Raw genomic sequence first — 19,475 nt, forward strand, 5'->3', positions numbered from 1 at the left:
GTACTCAGTTAATACATTAGTTGATTAGATTGCCAATTACCAGTCAGATTAAGTCTTTAATCGAGCCAATCCAGTGGCTGCCAGTGTAGTGTAGCTTCTATAAATAGCTGATTAGGCTCTTATTTGTATTCAGTTTGTATATGCGATTGAAAGAAGCCTTGGGAGCTTTTATTTGAGAACTTTGTGTTCTTTGCAAATGTGTCTAACCACCTATCAATGTGTTCTAAGAAACTCACTTTCCATCTAATTCTAAATCATATTACAACACATCATTTTTCCCTGCATCATGATGACTTCCAGAAAACTTAAGTAAAAAAGAAACAGACATTTAGATTGTCTGCTTTTGATGTAATTTCATTTTTAAAAAAACCACAAAAGGTTCTTGTTGAAGTCTAATGTAGGAGAAAGAGTCACTTTCCCTATAATAATTTCAATTAGAATAACATTGTCAAGTAGAATTATCTCACAAATTCGCCAAAGTTCTAGAGATTTGAGCCCGTGACAAATATTTGAAGGCCAACAAAATTGCGAAGAAGAGAATTTGAAAAATGGAGTTGTTTCACTCTGATAAGGAATAGCATTATGTGATACATGTTGGGATGCAACATTTTCTTATCCCAAAAACTTAAGCTAATAGATTTGGACCTAATGATACTACATCAACCACACTCTTATCACTTCTGGCAAGATGTGAATATTTTGACTAATTAATGAGTATACCTAGCATCGGCTGATTCCAGCCAATATTTTACTTAGTATGCACAGAAAATGAGGTTTTCTTATACTGGTTTTTTTGTAGTTTAAAAATACCTCTAAACCTTTACGTTTTAACAGGGAAAAAATTTGAAGACTATCTGGTAAAAATATATTTTCAACTCTACTTAAAATGCCTACAAAGTTAGTGTAGTAATATATTTTGATTCTAAAAAGTTAGTGTAGTAATAAAACATAGTTATTAGAGTTTGAAACTCAACTCAAGTGAACTCATACAAGCAACAAAGTTGATTATACTATTATAAGCACTGTAAAAGGGAAGAGATGCTTTGTGTCTCTTCTTTGTGTCTTCTCAAGAGTCAAGGTGACTGCTTGGAAACGCGACGGATTAAACTAGTTTGGTAATTACACATTTACACTTATCGATTGAATGAAATCAGGATTATAATAATGAAGCATAGTAAAAGGGGAAGATGCTTTTTGATTTTCTGAATGGAAGATAATGATAAATTATTACTGACTGAGTTGAATTTTGTCTCTTTGACTCTGTCTTCTCAAGATTTTGGCGTTTCTGCAGATGGCACACTTCAAATCATTAGTTAATATGCTGTATTACAGCTTCTCCACCCCTCAGAACTCAGAAGCCTATATTCATAATCAATTATCTACCAGTCATGTGGATCAATTATTGAAATGAAGCTTGACCAATTGATGAGTTTGGGACAGAGTATTAAAATCCCTGACCCCCCTCATTTTCCTTCTCACCTGAGATACTACTAAGGTCCTTATCATTGCAAGCAGTCTCAACGTGCAACTTACCAATATACAGCACATCTTCTATGCCTCGGACCTAATCCTGACTTTTGACTCAAACCAAAAGAAAAAGAAAAGGAAAAAAAAAAAATTCCAATCTTTTGGCCCTTCAACACATTTGAATTCCTTGGTATGTTTGAGAATTTGAATATAATGACACTGTTAATTTTTTGTTTTCAAGGGCAAAAGGTTCTTACCAACTCCACCAATTTAACTAATTAGTCCTTTTTATCATATTTATCTTAGGTTTCTGTGTTTACAAAATATAGACTATATTCACTACCAGTTTCAATTTCATCAATAAAAAAGTCTGTAATTAATGAGTACAATAAAATATATTAAAACTTCTAAAACTAATGCATCAGAAGTAACAAATATAGAAACCGAAATAAGATCCATGAGACAGACAAGGAAAAGAGATCCTATGTTCTTAAATTTCAAATTATTATTTTATTACAATTTGTTTAGGAAATAGTAAAAAAAACAAAACCTCTGCCCAGATCACCACTTGTATTGTAGGCCTAAAAAATGACAAAAGAAGCTGTAACCGAGAAAAGAAAATACTAACAAATAAGTATCTATATTTAATTTAAACTTAAAATTATGACAATAGGACATTGATACAAAAACATGTATACATATTACCAGATCCTCAGCGAAATCCTCATCACCCTGTTTATGATCCTCAATCAATTCACCACAGATCACAGTCACAACAACAACAATAATTAAAAAAAAAAAAAAAAAAAAAAAAAAAAAAAACCAAACCCCCCACCAAAAAAAAGTTTCAATTTTCCAAAATGTTCCACCTCAGTTAAACGCATCACACCTGTGCCTAATCTCTCCTTGCCTCCCAGTCTGGACCTTATACACACTCAGCTTCTCCATAGCCTTAGCAAAAGCCTGAAAGAACTTGTTCTGATCTGCCGCATACATTTCAACAAACTGCTTGGTATTTGGGTCATTGTACAACCCATGATCTGACCTCAACAATCCTAACCCTTTTGGCAGATTCTGAAAGTACATGTTATCGAACTTGTTTGGAGTCATAATGTCATTGAACACTGACAAAGTTGGATTCTTTGTAAAATCCTTACACGCTTGTTGCAACCCTTGAGCGAATCTCGGATTATATTCCCTATCGTACTGTGAAAGGTTACTAAAATTGTAAATCCCAGAACTGAATTCCTTACAATGAGAGAACCCAATTGTGTGTGCGCCACTCAAAGCCACCATTTCTTGGATCGAAAAGCCATTAGATTTGAAAACGTTGATAATCTGAGACATGGGCATCGTGGGTCTTGGGAGTTTACCTTCGACATAGTTAGATTTCGAGACCAACCCATCTCTTCGACCCAAGAGAACGTTGTAGTAGGGACCGCCGACCATAGTTACGAGGTCACGAGTGGCTAAAGCCAAGATGTCGGCGCAAGAGACGGTGTTCGGACAGGCTAGCTCCAACGCGGTCTTGGCGCGTACGATCACGTCGAAGGCGTCTCCGGGGAGAGAGAGGTTGATATCGGCGTCGCGCTCGGCGGAGTTGAAGGGGGTGGAGGAGATGAGAATGGAGGCATCGCAGCCGTTTGTTAAGCAGTCGTGGAAGAAGAGGCGGAGCGTGGCGGCGGCGGTGCTGGGGCTTGTGATTTGCTTGTTGGTTATGGTGTCTCGGATGGTTTGCTCGAATGCTGGGCATTTTTGCTTGTAGTAGTCTAAAGAGAGTTGGGAATGCGAGGGTGTGAAGAAGAGTGAGAGAGATGTTAGAAAGAGAATCTGAAGAAATGCCATTTTGTGATTGTGTTTTTGACACCCCTTTCGGTTTTTCTATCTAAAAAAGAAGCTAATAAATCAGCTATTGCTAGAGTGGAAAGTGAGCTGTGTGTGGACTGGAGTAGTGAACTAGGGGAGTGGGGTAGATGGGAGGGTTTTACTAATGAGTAATGACTAGGTGTCTAGATTTTTTCTTACAGAAAAAAGTTTATGGAATACAACCCTTCTTACACCCAAATCTAAACTAATCTTAAATCTTAATTGATAAATAAGTTGACACAACATGATCGTTCACTCATATGAATGTGCTGAAGTCTAATCACTAGCTGACACTTAAATATTATGTGAATTTATGTGTAAGAAGTGGTGTGTTATTTCTGTAAGAAAAAATCTAGACACCTAGTCATTACTCATTAGTAAAACCCTCCCATCTACCCCTTCTTACACCCAAATCTAAACTAATCTTAAATCTTAATTGATAAATAAGTTGACACAACATGATCGTTTACTCATATGAATGTGCTGAAGTCTAATCACAAGCTAAAATTAAATATTATGTGAATTTATGTGTAAGAAGTGGTGTGTTAGCTCAACTGATAAAGAGATCTGAGTTCATTTATATTTATGTCTTAACTTGCTGATAAAAAGAAATCATAATAAAATAAATTTACTAAGTTTAAATTTTATTATATAGGTTTTGCTAATATATGCTCTTAGGGTATATATTAATAAACCATTTTAAAAATTTATTTATGAAAAAATAAAATATTTTATAACTTTTTTTCAATTTTTCATAAAATATTTTTAAAAATAAATGATCTTAAGAATATACTTTAATTGGATTCTTATAATAATAAAAAAAAAAAAAGTAAATAAATAAAAAGAGTGCACGCGTTGGTCTGCGTAGCACAAATCACGGGATGCGTGCTGTAAGGGTAGAGGTGGTCCACGACTCCACGGTGATTTAATTGTTTGAGATGCGATTTGGTGGATTTTGAGTTGGAAATGCAGGGACTCGGAGCAAGACACGCATAAGTTGATTCTTGCTTGGTTACTTTCAAAAGACTAAAATGGTGTTAGTGAGGGTAAGAAATTACTATAATGCTGAGAGAGATGATGTGGTATTGGTGGATCTTGGAGGGTATATGAATTTGGAGCCATAGGGGATTAAAATGAAAAGTATTGGGGGCCCACTACTTCATTATATATAGCTGGCTGTGCCACTATTTCGTCCCTATGAGACGCGCAAATTATACAAACAAAAGCGCTTTCGAAGCTCAACCTCAATGACTTTCGTTCCCATGTTTTGCTTTACATTTTAATTATTTTTATCCCTTTATTACGCGGCTGCTTTAGATGGAGGGGGATTTACGATTTAGGAAACTATGCCTAGGGAAACTCAAGTTACTCAACCTCTTGGCTCGTTACCCTGTTTTATTTTAATATTCAATGGATAAAAAGATATTAACTTAATGTTGGATATTGTTTATTTTATTGAAAACTGAAAATAATAAAAAAAATAATTTTTGAATTACTGTTCACACAAAGGTTATTGTAAATATGCCTAAATGTACTATTCATGGGACATGAACAGTGTAAGAGACGCTAGGCTTAAAAAAAAAAAAAAAATGCCAAAAACGTAGAAGAGTGAAAACGCAGACGCAAACGTGAGCAAACCAAATGGACACTTAATAAATGAAATTCATGCGATGTTATAAGTTTCACTTCATCAAAGTGATCTTAGTTTCATCCATTTTGTCTATGAGAAGTGCTGGGTTAATAAAATTTTCACAAAAAATTTTAGTTAGGAAGTTGTTACAAGTTTTTAATTTGAATTCACTACTTAAATTACTTTATTATCCACAAGTAACAGCTCCCATAATAATCTATTATTTATGATTTGTTGTGAAAGTGTTTTGAAAATGTTGTGGACGTAAAATTTCTTTTTGTGTATTGAATTAACATTTTACGTCTACAACAAAACTGATATATTTGAAACAAATGTAAGAAGTTATTAACCAAATATGCAGTTTAACCAAAAGTTGATATAATAGTATTGCTCTCTCTCTCTCTCTCTCTCTCTCTCTCTCTCTCTCTCTCTCTCTCTCTCTCTCTCTCTCAATAAATGAAACCTTATTTAAGATATTGTCATTTGACCACTGCACAACTTTGGTACGATAGTCATTCCACAGGTATTAATACTTGTGGGGTGTAGAGGTAAGGGTTGGGGTTCAATTATTCAGGAGGGAGCTTCACACACATACACTTAGATTAGGCTATAGTAGAATTTCTATCTTGTAAAAAAAGAAGAAGAAGAAAATATGCACTTATACACACACAAATACGCTTAGAGTTCAAATCTCTAAAATGAAGTATTACACACATATAAACTTGGATTAGATTAAAATAGAATTTATATCTCGTATTAATTTTAAAAAAAAAAGAAAAAGAAAAAAAAAGAAGAAGAAGGAAATTATCATTTGTAGGCCGAATACAATTATATCCTTTTAGGTGATACAACTTATGTTTTTGGTATTAATTGTCTTGAAAGTCGTCATCATTTGTTTTTCAGTTGCTCTTTAATTAGAAGAATTTGGGTTCTGATTATGAGGTTTATGCTTGATGTAAACCTGTAACCAATTGGGATGAGGTAGTTGATTTGGGTTTAAATAACTGCCTCGGTAAGAGTTATGAGGGGAGTTCTATGTATAGTGGCTTGGAAAACCGCTCTTTATCATCTTTGCTCCAAAGGAACAATCATATTCATGGATGTCGGCTTAAAACATAGGAAAGCTTAATACAACTTAATAAATGAGAAGTAAATTCGAACTCGTGATGGTGACATAGTTCGTTTTAAGAATTAATTCTATCTTAGACATGGCCCATTGTTGTTCAAGGGGAATCCTTGAATCTAGTTTTGTTAAAACTCAATGTACCATTGGTATTTAGTTGGTGTATTACCTAGCTTTTTTTTTTTTGATAGGTGAATTAGTGAATTACCTAGTTGCATTGTGGTTTCAGGTCTTGATCTTTATGCATTTCTTCCAAGTTCCAACTGTATTAATTGTGACCTCTTTGCTCTTGCGGGATCTAGATAATTAACGCTAGCTGGTTTTGTTTTGTTTTGTTTTGTTTTTTTTTTTTTTTTTTTTTTTTTTTTTTTTTTTTTTTTTTTTTTCTGCAGTATGTTGTTGTAATCTAGTTTTGTTGTATTTCTTGTATCTATTCTTTATATCAATGGAACTTAGTTCATTGCTATATGGACAATAATTGTTAATATACTTTTTTTTTTTTCCACATATATGTCTTTTTATTTTATAATATTGATATAGCATGATAGAGATATAATATTCATCACTTTTACTATTTGTAGATATATGGTAGATTCCCTTTGCATAGTAGTAAATAGGGAAAAAAAAAATTTAATTAAATTAGAACAAATGGTTGATTGATCATTGATGCACGAATACAGAATATGGCACATGAACCAAAATCATATTCCAACCTGAAATAAATAAAATTATTACCTTTTCTCGTCTCTATGAATTTTTAGCTTAATGAATGGTAGCGGTGAGTTTGGCGCATAATACGTATAAGTCACATGATACATCATGCTGATTGCTGGAGGGTGCCAGATTTAGGACATTATTGTTTAATTGGGTCCCATTCGATTCTGTTTATATGGAATAACGGTGATCTTGCTGTGGTGATGAATGCATCTCCCTGCATATATTCATTTTAAAAAATAAAATAAAATAAAACAGAAGATGTAGAAGAATAAGAAACTTCTGGCTGCGAATTATCTGCCAGGCTTGTTCATCGGTAGAAATGGTTATGAACAACTGGTTTAGAAAAAAAAATTCTCCAATTTTATTACGTTCATAATTTATAAAATTATTGGTATTTATTTTTAGTTTTGCAACCTATGTAATGAACTATATGATTTATTTAAATAATTTAATAAGTCATGTGATTATATATTCATAAATGACTTCATGAATTGTGACATAATAAGTTAGAGAAATTTTTTTTCAAAGCAGTTTAGAGGTAAATTTTATTGGAACTTAAATAAAATGTATTATAGACTTCTCGAAAGATCATGACATAATATGTTAGAGATTTTTTTTTTTTTTTTTTCAAATCAGTTTAGAGATAATTTTTATTGGAACTTAAATAAAATGTATTATAGACTCTTCCAAAGTCCAAACTAGTTTGAAGGTGACAACCTTGGGTTTTTTTATAATAAAGGATAGCAGACTATACCAATGAGCTTTAAGGCTCTCTATAGACAATATATATATATATATATATATATATATATATATATATATTGTAGGGGGAAAGGACCCAAGAGTGTATATTGGACCGTGGGTCTTGTTTGAGGACATTTGGCAATCTGAGGACAAGTAGGCTTTAACGGAAAGGTACCAATCGGTGAGTTGTGGAAGGATTCTGGCCATAAAGGTTAGGTAAGGTTGTTCAAGGAGAAATGCCTCCTCAGTTAAGCAAAGCAGAGGTCAGAATGTTTGGTTTGCCATTAGGAGCTACGCTTCGAATGATTCTACTAGTAAGGATTGACATCAGGAGGGAATAAGACAAAGGGAAGCTAAGAAATATCTAAGAGAAAGCTGCTACCACTGCATTAAAAGCTCTGTAGCTAACTCTTTGGCCACATTAATGTGGAGGTGATACTTGAACAATGATATTCAGTCTTACAGCTATTTCCAAAGATTTTAAGAAGGTGTTGATAGGACAAGGATAAAAGCCAACAACTTGATCTACACGTGGAGGGTTGAGATGAAGCAAATAAGGTAATATAGAGAAGAAAGACCCCAACTACAAAAAGGGGCGGAGAATCTGTAGAAAGACAAAAGGCAGTAGCACCAAGAACTGTAATTATAATCAAGTCCAAGAGAAATATATTCAAGAACTACTCTCCTCGGACTTTGTTGAGGAAGGATTCTTCGTATAAAACCTATTTTCTTTGTTTTACTTCAACCTTTAATCCATTGTGAGCATTGTCCAACTCGTTAAAACCTAGTTTTCAGTCCACTCTCTACAAATTCTTTGAATTGGGCTCTTTGGGCCGTAATCCTTTTACCTTTTGGGTCTAGGATCCAAAAACTGCCCTTACACACACACACACACACACACATATATATATTCAAGTGTAATTTTAATCATATGACCTATCTAATAGTCATGAAATACTTTTTTTTCTTTTAATAAGAAGGAAAGAAATTATACGAACCATATCGGAGGATAAAAGAAGGGCAATCTCTTACTTTGCTTGAATACATCATATCTAGCAATAAAGCTTCATGTACAAAAGAAAGGCAGTGAATGTATTCTCATATTTTATCTATTTCATCCTTACCCCTTTTAGCCAAAAGATCTACACACTCATTTGCTTCATGGTAAATGTGCTACAATTAAATTTATACATGTAGATGATTTAATGAGTCATATAATTTAATATACGTGGATGGTCTTATAGTTTTCTTTTCTTTTTGCAAATTATAATTTAATCCTTAAACTTTAACAATGATTTTAATATTTTATTGAGAGAACATGATTGAAATTGATGGGGTTCATTCCATAATAATTATTCTTTATTATTAAACTAATATATCAATTGGTTTATTTTTTTGTGTAGACATGATTTGTACATAAATTTCTTATTCAAGAATATAAAACTTTATCAACTGAACTGACTGGAACTCATTCGATAATTTCAAATTTAATCCTATAAATTACTAATATAATTTGTTACAAACTTACAATGTTCGCTTCCTAGTGGCATTCACAATAGTACCATCATGGTGAGAATATGCCACTTCATACATCTCACCTCTCTCTAGTTGCATGCCTTTCTTTTTTGCCTACAACATGGTTAGTACATTTGACATATTAAAGCGAGGGTGTCGATTCGATGGCGTCAAATCACATTTATTCCTACTTTAGAATGCAAAATAATATAAACTTTGTTATTTTAAGCATGTTATTAATATATATATATATATATATAATATTGTTCTTACAATGTTATCCGTCGTTTGGGCCATGCTTATGGATCCCAGCGTATGCAGCTCCGTCTGCTTCCGACGTCGCTCTTTGTTATCTTTCAACAACTCCTACAAAAATTTCAAGAAAGTCACTACCAATTGCATAATTTTTTTTTTTTTAAAATTTGTAATTGAAAATATTCATAAAATTCTCAAACGGAAATTCATTTTGAGTATAATTTTGATTGACTGCCTACCTTCAAATCTCCCTTAAGAACTCCTAAGTGACAATTGTCTTGGAGTTATAACTTTGATTATTGCCATACATCCACTTAGAAATTAGTTTCCTTTTAGCAAAATAAGACAATTGGGTTTATTTGAATTTGAGAAATAAGTAGAAGAGAGGGGAAGGAAGGATGGAGAGACATAAAATATTGTGATTTGTAAGGCATAGTAATTGATTGATACTAGGGAAGTTTGCTTTTATGTACTAGTTGAAGAGTGGTCTCACTTTTACTAAGCAGTTTTTTGGTTGTTAATTATGAGTGACTTTATGAGTGAATTGAATAAGTTGGATAGGGCAACATGAGAGTGCCCACTTGAAGGAAATAAGTTTGAAAGATGTAGCTTATTTAATTGAACTTATTTAAGGGTTCTACTAATATAGAATGTGATATCTAAAACATGTTTCTCATATAACTTAATGTATTGCTTGGGTCTTTTTAGGAGAGTTAGAGTTAAGGTTTGAACATTTTCTCTACACTTTTTACCACACTAGTCTAAGTACCTTACTGTAATTCAAGGCTGTTTTTGGTGCCAAACCTACTCATTATTTGGTCTGGACTGTGTGGTAAAAAGACTTATTTTACTTTGTGGGGAGCCACTCTAGCTTGCCTTTTATGGACCATTTGGAGGGAAATAAATTTGAGAGTTTTTGAAGGAACAGAATGTTCGAATGCTTAACTAAAATCTCAAATTTTGAGTGTGTTATAATTGCTAATGTGGCACTTGGTAGTAATACTAGTGATATTGTGTCATTCAGCTACTAACTCTGTTGTTTAGTACATTAATCCTTTTTGTGTTTCTTAATTTGTAGGATGGTGATGGTGATGGTGATTTTGCAGTGGATATCTAGTCTCCCGATGCTCAACACTTATCATTTAATGATACACAATAGGCGATACTTTGGGCACTTATTTTGGAGTAGTTACTTTGACATTTTGATATTTATAATAAAGTTTCAAATTTTGATATATATATATATATATATATATATATGGTGAAAACTACATTTTCGTCCCTACATTTTCACGCGATTCCACTTTGGTCCCTAACTTTTTTTTTCCACCGCTTTTAGTCTCTATCCTGGAAAACGCGTTTCATTTTTGTCCCTGTCGTTACATCAGAGACGGAAATTGCATTGATGGCAAACGGAGTGCACCGTTGGTACACTTAAAGCTGATGTGGCCATTAAAAAAAAAAAATTATTTGGCATTAAAAAATGCCACATTAGCACCCAAATTTAAAAAACTAAAATTAAAAACATAATTAAAAACCAAAAACTACGTGAATCAAGATCTAAGATCTAAGTGTACCAAGTTTTGTACAGGTGCTAAGTTCACGAGCAAGGTAGGAATTAACTATGGTCAATTGAGAAACAATCTACCATCACCATTAAAGTCAGTGGAGCTTATCAAATCTCTCAAAGCCAAGCTTGTGAAAATCTACGACACAAACCCAAAAATCCTTAACTCCCTTAAACACACAAACATCAAAGTCTCAATCATGTTACCCAACGAACTCATCTCCAACATCTCCTCCAACCAAACCTTGTCCAATCTTTGGGTCCGATCCAATGTCCAACCCTTTTACCCACACACCAAGATCCAATACCTCCTCATCAGCAACGAAATCATCAGCTCCACCATCCCTGAAACCCAGATGTTTCTCAAAAAAAAAAAAAAAAATCCAGATTTAAATACAAGAACAATATTTTCCTTTTCAGTCTTTCATCCTCTCCTTTTCATTAAAACCCCATGGTTGAAGATCCATGGCCAAAACCCAACTTGACCGAGATATGATCTTCTCTCTCTCTAAACCTAGATGGTCATTGTGGTTTGATCTGACTAGCTCATGATTGTGTTTTGGTGTATTTTATTGATGAGGATTGGCTTTGAGTTTTGGTATTTTGTTTTTGATCTGACCGTGTTTTGGGTTTTGTTAGTTGATTGTGTTAGAGTATTTGAGTTTGATCATGGTTTTGTATATGTTTTTACTTGTTTGGATGCTAAGAAAATGCAAGAAAAGAGAAGAAAATCTTGAATTTCTTATTTTTTGGGCAACCATGTTCTTGGGGGAAGAACATGAAGAACAATTATTATTTAAATAATTAAATAATAACTAAAATTTTATTTTATTTTAAAATAAAATAAAATATTTTTTAATTCTGCCATTTGCCACCTGTGCAATTTTTGTTTCTGATGTAACGGTAGGGACAAAAATGAGACGCTTTTTCCAAAATAGGAACTAGAAGCGGTGGAAAAAAAAGTTAGGGATCAAAGTGGGAATCACGTGAAAATGTAGGGATGAAAATGTGGTTTTCACCTATTTATATAGACACATCATAGTTGGAAACTTTATTATAACATTCTAGACAATTAGAATGTATTCTTTTGTCCAGGACATTCTATATAGTTAGAATGTATTCTTTTGTATAAGACATTCTACATAATTGTGTAGAATGTATTATTTTGTTCATAACATTCTAGACACTTGGGATGTATTATTTTGTGTATAACATTCTAGACATTTGGGATGTAATTATTGATATGATGTAATTAAATATATTTAGTTTCTTTATTTAATGTGGTATTGTATTTGTTATTGGAAAATATGAATTGTGGTTCATTATAGTTGCTATAAAATAGGTATTGGAAAATATGTATTGTAGATACATTACAGGTGCTAAAGAAATTTAAAAAAAAAAAAAAAAAAAAAAAAAGACCTATTCCGGCGCTTTGAAAACTGTTGGAATAGGGTATGGGCATATGCCCTATACCAGCGCTTTTGAAAGCGCTGGCATAGGCAAAACCTATTCTGGTAGTTTAAAAGTGCTGGTATAAGTCTTTTAAATTATATTTATTCAAGACCTATATCAGCACTTTTGAAAACGCTAGCATAGGTATTGCCTATGCCAGCGCTTTCAAAAGTGCTGATATAGGCATTTTTAATTATATTCATTGCAGACCTATACCAGCGCTTTTGAGAACGCTGGAATAGATACTGCCTATGCCAATGCTTTCAAAAGCGTTGGTATAGGTTATATTCATATTTCCGTGAGGATTGTCCCAACACAAATAAAAACACCAGAATAGGGTTTGAAAGCGCTGAGACCTATCCCGGTGCTTTTGAAAAGCGCTGGTATAGGTTTGACAACGCTATACCGATTGTCATTGCGCGGCGGTTTGAAGTGCCGGGAAAAAAAACGCCAGGATAGGAATTTTGACCCTATTCCAGCGCTTTCTGGGGTTATCCCAGCAGTTTTGCAAACGCTGGGATAGCCCCATTTTTTTGTAGTGTGTCTTGGGCAACTAGTTTAAGATATTTATTTATTTTTTATTAAAAAATAAACTATTTTACCCATTTTTTAAATTTTAATTGGTCTTGTAATTATTTGTTTAAATACTTTTTTTTGTCCTTACTTTGTATTTTTGGGAAATTAATCTGAACTAAACAGTTAGGTTAGTTTTAAAAATATTGTAATGTGAGTGTTCATGTGATAACTCAGTATAGTCTAGCAATAATGACATCATTTTGTGGTGCACTATGTTTATATTTGATTCGAATCTCTCCTCCTCCTCCCTTACTATCTATCTATCTATTTATCTCTTTTAGGAAAACTCTATCTATCTATTTATTTATCAAAAGGAAAAAAAATAAGTAATAGTTTTTTTTGAGAATAAAAATAAGTAATAGTTGGCCCAGTAATAATGACATTCTTTGCAATGCATCATGTTTATGGTATAAATATATCATTCCCTCTTCAACTACCTACCTATCATATATATATACACACACACACAATAATTTTTATTATTATTTATATATAGATATCAATAATTATCACTTAATTAAATACCTTAATCTTTTATTTAATTAAGCTTCAGCAGAAAATACTACAATATATTCCAATGGCAGATGTTGGAAAGAACTGAACCCAAGTTCATTATCATTTAATATGCTAACTACAAAACTTACAGGATTTAGTGCTCACCGCTCATTGAGTACCGTTTAACCAATATATTAATGTTTCCCTAAAGTCAATACATTTGACCTAAAATTTCTCTACTATTGTACATGTAATATCAATTCATTCAACTATTCTTCTACGCCGCTTGTTATAAGAAAAACTATCTTCAATATATTAAATTTAAATTCTAATATGTGCCAAAAAAAAAAATTTTAATTCTAATAAAAAAACTAAATATATAATCTTTCCCCTTGCTAAATTGCACCTCCATACAGCTACAAAGATGGAGAATGTATTATATTTTTGTTCTTACAATAAATGAGAGAAAGAAAATTTACAATTGAAACTACTTAATCACTATTGGGCTATGTGAAGTTTAGTTGTGTTTGATTTGGAATATGACCTAACTTGATATAAAAATGCTACAATTTTTAATGTGACTTTTTTTGAGGTTTAGTCCATAAATTGGAGGCTTGAGACATTAGGCCCAAGCTAGAGCACTCAAATTTTTTGCCAGTGTGTTAGCCCATTGTGAATTTTTTATGCAAGAGTGAAATACCATGGTTTTTAGATTAGGGTTTGGAGGGGTTGTTTTGAGAGGGAAAAATTGTAATGCCATATCTTATATTTTTTCCCTGTGAATAGTGAAATTATTGCAACTCTGCGGACATAGATAAATTGTCGAACCACGTAAATATTATTTTGTATGATTATTTTCTTTGTCACATATTTTTCTCTATTTTTACATCTCACATATCTACTAATTTTGTGAATATTTGACACTTATTTTCTTTAAAGTTTCTCCTAAACTACAACCACATATTGTGCCAATTGTTACGTGGAATATCGTTGTTGAACATTCCATTTGGTTTCTTTACAAATGTGCATATTCAGTAAAAAAAGTGTCGGCGAGAGCTTTACATAGAGTTCCAAACATAAAAAGATCAAACCCAAAAAGAAAAAGAAAAAAGGGGGATTTTTTCTATAGAGAACAAAAGAGAAGAGGCCTTTAGCCATATTGTGAACGACAACGGCAAGATGCCAATAATGCAATGGAAGAGAGAAACAAGCATAAACCCCAAATCAAGGTTGTTAAACCCGGACCGGACCGTCCGGTTCGACCGTAAAACCCGGGAACCGTTCATATTCACGGTCCGTTTAAGGTAAGGAACCGTTCTATGCGAAAAAAGCATGAACCCGTCTGAACCGCGGTCCGACCGTCCGGTTCTGTGAACCGTGAGCGGTTCAAACGGGTTGAACGGGTGCAGTACTTCTGCCTTAAAACGACGTCGTTTCAGCCCTTTTTTTTTTTTTTTTTTTTTTTCCTTCCTAGTTCCTATACGGCGTCGTTCAACAGTTATTATTTTTTAACCCTCTCCAGTCTCCAGAACACTCCGAAACCCTCACATTGAGATCGCACGAAACCTCACTTCTCTCATTCACCCTCTCGTCTCTGCCTCTATCCCTTGTCGCCGCCGTTCCTCCCTTGCTCCACCGCCGTTCCACCATAAATCCTGCCGCCGTTCTTCCCTTGCTCCACCGCCGTTCCACCCTTCTTTTGGCTCAGCCCAGATCGCCCTAAATCTAAAATCCTACCGCCGTTCCACCGTCGTTCTTGCTCAGCCCAGATCGCCGTCGTTCCACCTTTGTTCGATCACTCTCTCGCCGTCGCAGTTCAGCCCAGATCGCAGTCAGCCCAGATCGCAGCTCAGTCACTCTCTCGCCGTCGCAGTTCAGCCCAGATCGCAGCTCATCTCTGCCTCTCTCCCTCGTCGCCGTCGCAGCTCACTCTGTGTCTCGTCGCCGTCGCCGTCGCCGTCGTTTGGTACTTTATTACCCCTAATCTGTTTTTTCTTTGTTAATTTTTGCAAGTTGATTGTTGATGATTTGGGTCAATTGAAAATCTGGATGATGATTGTTGATTTTTTTTTGCTGAAAGCATTGTTGAGTTGAATGCATTGTTGATTGTTGATTTTTTTTTGTTGAAAGCATTGTTGAGCTGAAAGCATTGTTGATTGTTGATTTTTTTTTGCTGATTCACTTGTGATTAGAATATGGGAACAGCTAAGCTAATGCTAATGCTAATGCTGTTTCTAGAAAAATTTTGGAGTTGGGTATTGTTAAAGAGTTTGGAGAACTTAGTCTATCAAAGGATTTTGATGCTGGGTTTTGAGTTGAATGTATTTGTGGGTAGTTCTTTTATAAGATTATATATGCAGCAGTGGTTGCAACAATAATGCATGATGTGTGTTTGATAAAATGCCTCGAAAAGATTATATGATGTGGAATATTTTGCTAAATGGTTTACTTATTGTAGTAATTCTCTAGAACTTATATGTGGACTAAGTTAATGGGTTTATATCCCACATTTGGTTGATCGGGGAATTTGAGAGCTAGAGAGAGACTTAAAGTTTGGATTCTCATTTCATTTTATTTTGTGCTTGGTACAACAATTTGGCTTAGTTTATGATTCTCTCTATATTAGCACCTATAGATCAATTTGTGATTCTTTGACTCTATGACTTGGTGTATGTTAGTTTGTTAATTTAACTTTGTGTATGAAGTTGTGATTCTTTGACTATTTGTATTTCAAAAATTGATGGGTCTATGCGTGTTTGATTGGTTGTTTAGTTTTTTAGATTAAAATGGAAACAGAGACCGGGTCTACTCCATCACATGAAGCTGATTCCAATGTAATGGAGTCTAGCTCTAGAGTAAGGGAAAAGGTTGATCCGGCTTGGGAACATTTTAGCCTTGGGACGGATGAGAAGGGACGAAATACTTTCACATGTATGTATTGTAGGCAAACATATAAAGGTGGGGGTATTAATAGGATGAAAAAACACCTTGCGGGGATAAAAGGTGATATTGGATCATGTAAAAAGGTTTCTCATGATGTGAGATACCAAATGTTAGAATATGTGAAGGAGTTTGAGTTGAAGAAAAAAGCTGAAAAACAACGTCAAGTAGAAATGTTTAGTGTGCCTTCCACAAATAGTGATATACAAGAAGATGAAGATGTTCAAGAGGTGTATAGTAGTGGGTTGCCTAAAAAACTTGTTTTAGGTAAAAGAAAGGGTACAAATCTGGGGGATAATTATTTTGCTCCAAGAACTACTCCAGGAGCTCAACCTGGTCTTAAAAGTGTGTTTCAAAGTAAAGAAAGGGTGAGGCAAGCTGATATGGCTATTGCAAGGTTCTTGTATGACAATTGCATACCTTTTAATGTAGTCAATTCAGTGTACTACCAAAAGATGATTGATGCTGTAGCTGCTGCTGGTCCTGGCTACAAAGCTCCATCTTATCATGCTGTACGGGTCTCTTTGTTGAGGGATCAAAAGAAAGAGGTACAGTTGTTGGTTGAGTCACAACGTAGGCATTGGGCAGAAGTTGGATGTACACTTATGGCTGATGGTTGGACGGATACTAGACATAGGTCATTGATTAATTTCCTTGTCTATTGTCCTAGGGGAATGGTATTTGTAAAATCAGTTGATGCCTCTGATATTGTGAAGAGTACTAGAAACTTATATAAATTGTTTGATGAAGTAGTTACATGGGTTGGTCCAAAAAACATAGTTCACATGGTTACCGACAATGCTTCCAATTATGTATCTGCTGGTAAATTGTTGTGTGAAAAGTATAAGACCATTAGTTGGTCTCCTTGCGCAGCACATTGCCTGAATCTTGTGTTGCAGGATATGGGAGAAATGCCTCATGTGGAGAGACTTAAAAAACGTGCATCCAAAGTTACAGTTTTTATTTATAATCATGTAGCTTTGATTGCTTGGTTGAGGAAGAGACCTGGTTGGACAGATATTGTACGTGTAGGAGCAACAAGATTTGCTACTACTTTTCTTTCATTTGGAAGTCTTCATGTGCATAAGCATGACTTGCAAGCCTTAGTGACTAGCAAGTTTTTTGTGGACAATAGATTGGCAAGAGAGTCAAAGGCAAAAGAAGTAGTTTCTATCATTTTAGATAATACTTTTTGGGATGATATTAATGTTCTTGTCAAGATTTCATCGCCGCTCATTCGTTTGTTACGGATTGTTGATTCTGATCAAAGGCCTGCAATAGGATATGTGTATGAGGGCATGCATAGAGCACGGTTGGGAATCAAGAAGATCTTCCGAATGAAGAAGCACTTGTACAAGCCATACACTTCAATTATAAAAATTCGTTGGGACAAACATTTGCGTAAAGATCTTCATGCTGCTGCATATTGGTTAAATCCTGCTTTTCAGTATGATGAGGAGAATTTTTGCCGGAAACCAGCAGTACATATGGCTGTTTTGGACTATATTGGGACAAAATATGATGGTGACAAAGAGAAGGTTATTAAGGAAACCCAATATTTTCGAGACCGCATTGGGAGCTTTGATAGAGAGCTTGCATTGTCAACAAGCACAACCACTCATCCAGGTGAAGTAATCAGTTTACTTTAATACCATATGTTTACTAAAGGATATAGTGTGCATTCAAGTAATTAGTGTTGCATTCAAGTAATGTAGTTGGGAATTTAATTACTTTAATACTATATGTTGAGAATCTAGTCTTGGACTATATGTTTATGTTAATTAATATTAGATTATGTTGTGTTATGAAAATTAGATGAATGGTGGAAGTTGTGGGGTGCTGATGCTCCAAACTTGCAAAAATTGGCAATTAGAATCCTTAGCCAAACTTCCGCTTCTTCTGGATGTGAGCGTTGTTGGAGTTTATTTGACCAAATACACTCTAAGAGAAGAAATAGATTGGAGCATCAAAGGCTCAATGATCTTGTGTTTGTTCATCATAACTTGCGATTGAAACATAGGTAACTAAATGCTATATCTTATCATTATATTAATTTTTAAAAAGTCATTTATATAATGTAATTGTTAGTTACTAATTATGTTCAAATTCCAATAATGAGCATGACATTTTATGATGCAGGCTTTACAACAAAAAGTTTAATTTTGACCCCATTGATTATGCAAGTATCGACAAAACCGATTTTTGGGTATTTGTGGAAGAGGAGGACCCATATCTTAATTATGAAGAGTTGGAGAATGCAATTTATGAAGAGGGTGCATATCCAGCAAGTGAAGGGCCTTCTTCTAATATGGAAGGTTAGTTTATATGCAAAAAAATATAATAACTTATATTGATTTTTCTTTTATTTTTTTAAGTTTGTGCAAACATTATTATGATTTTTCTTTTTATTTTGTTCAACCTTGTGTATAGAATCTGTAGATGATAGCAGTGAGGTTGAAGGAATTGATTTGGGAACATTTGGACAACCTGTTGGCCCTCCTCCTGGATTTCCAGGGAATGATGATGAGCATGATGATTTAGACATTGATGATTTATGATTTATGATAATTATGTTTGAACTTTGAAGTTATGTTTTGTATTTTAGAGATAATTTCTATGTCTCTTTGTAAGAAGGTTGGAAAACATTTCTATGTATTTTGTTTGTCTACTGTAACATTTTAGAGATAATTTCTATGTATTTTATATTTTGTATTATGTTTGTGTACTATAACTTGGAAAACATTATTATGAGAAACAAGGTTGTACACAATGTGTGGTTGTATTATGTGAATTTTTCTGGGTTCATGGGGGCTGTTTTGGGTGATTGGTTGTGAAAATTCTGGGTTCATGGGGGCTGTTTTGGGTGATATATTCAGTGGGTTTTGCTGGGATTTTGGTTGTGAATTTTTCTGGGTTCAAGGGGGCTGTTTTGGGTGATTGGTTGTGAAAATTCTGGGTTCATGGGGGCTGTTTTGGGTGATATATTCAGTGGGTTTTGCTGGGATTTTGGTTGTGAATTTTTCTGGGTTCAAGGGGGCTGTTTTGGGTGATTGGTTGTGAAAATTCTGGGTTCATGGGGGCTGTTTTGGGTGATATATTCAGTAGTAGTAGCTGCTCTTGTGAAGATA

General features: G+C 34.1%; 2 protein-coding genes across 2 annotated transcripts; one reads left to right on the plus strand and one right to left on the minus strand.

Annotated features, from left to right (window-relative positions):
• Positions 1-2,088: 2,088 nt before the first annotated feature.
• Positions 2,089-3,422, minus strand: LOC115973030 (peroxidase 31-like). The gene has a single exon (XM_031093272.1). It carries the CDS (start codon positions 3,310-3,312, stop codon positions 2,338-2,340), a length of 975 nt encoding a protein of 324 aa, XP_030949132.1. The 5' UTR covers positions 3,313-3,422; the 3' UTR covers positions 2,089-2,337.
• A 12,802-nt stretch (positions 3,423-16,224) lies between these two features.
• LOC115973040 lies at positions 16,225-18,908 on the plus strand. The gene is made up of 4 exons (XM_031093279.1): positions 16,225-17,973; positions 18,163-18,367; positions 18,487-18,662; positions 18,778-18,908. The coding sequence occupies exons 1-4, from the start codon at positions 16,245-16,247 to the stop codon at positions 18,903-18,905; spliced, it is 2,238 nt and encodes a 745-aa protein (XP_030949139.1). The 5' UTR covers positions 16,225-16,244; the 3' UTR covers positions 18,906-18,908.
• Positions 18,909-19,475: the final 567 nt, after the last annotated feature.

This window comes from Quercus lobata, unplaced genomic scaffold (assembly GCF_001633185.2).
Source record: "Quercus lobata isolate SW786 unplaced genomic scaffold, ValleyOak3.0 Primary Assembly Scq3eQI_205, whole genome shotgun sequence".
Taxonomy (NCBI): Eukaryota; Viridiplantae; Streptophyta; class Magnoliopsida; order Fagales; family Fagaceae; genus Quercus; species Quercus lobata.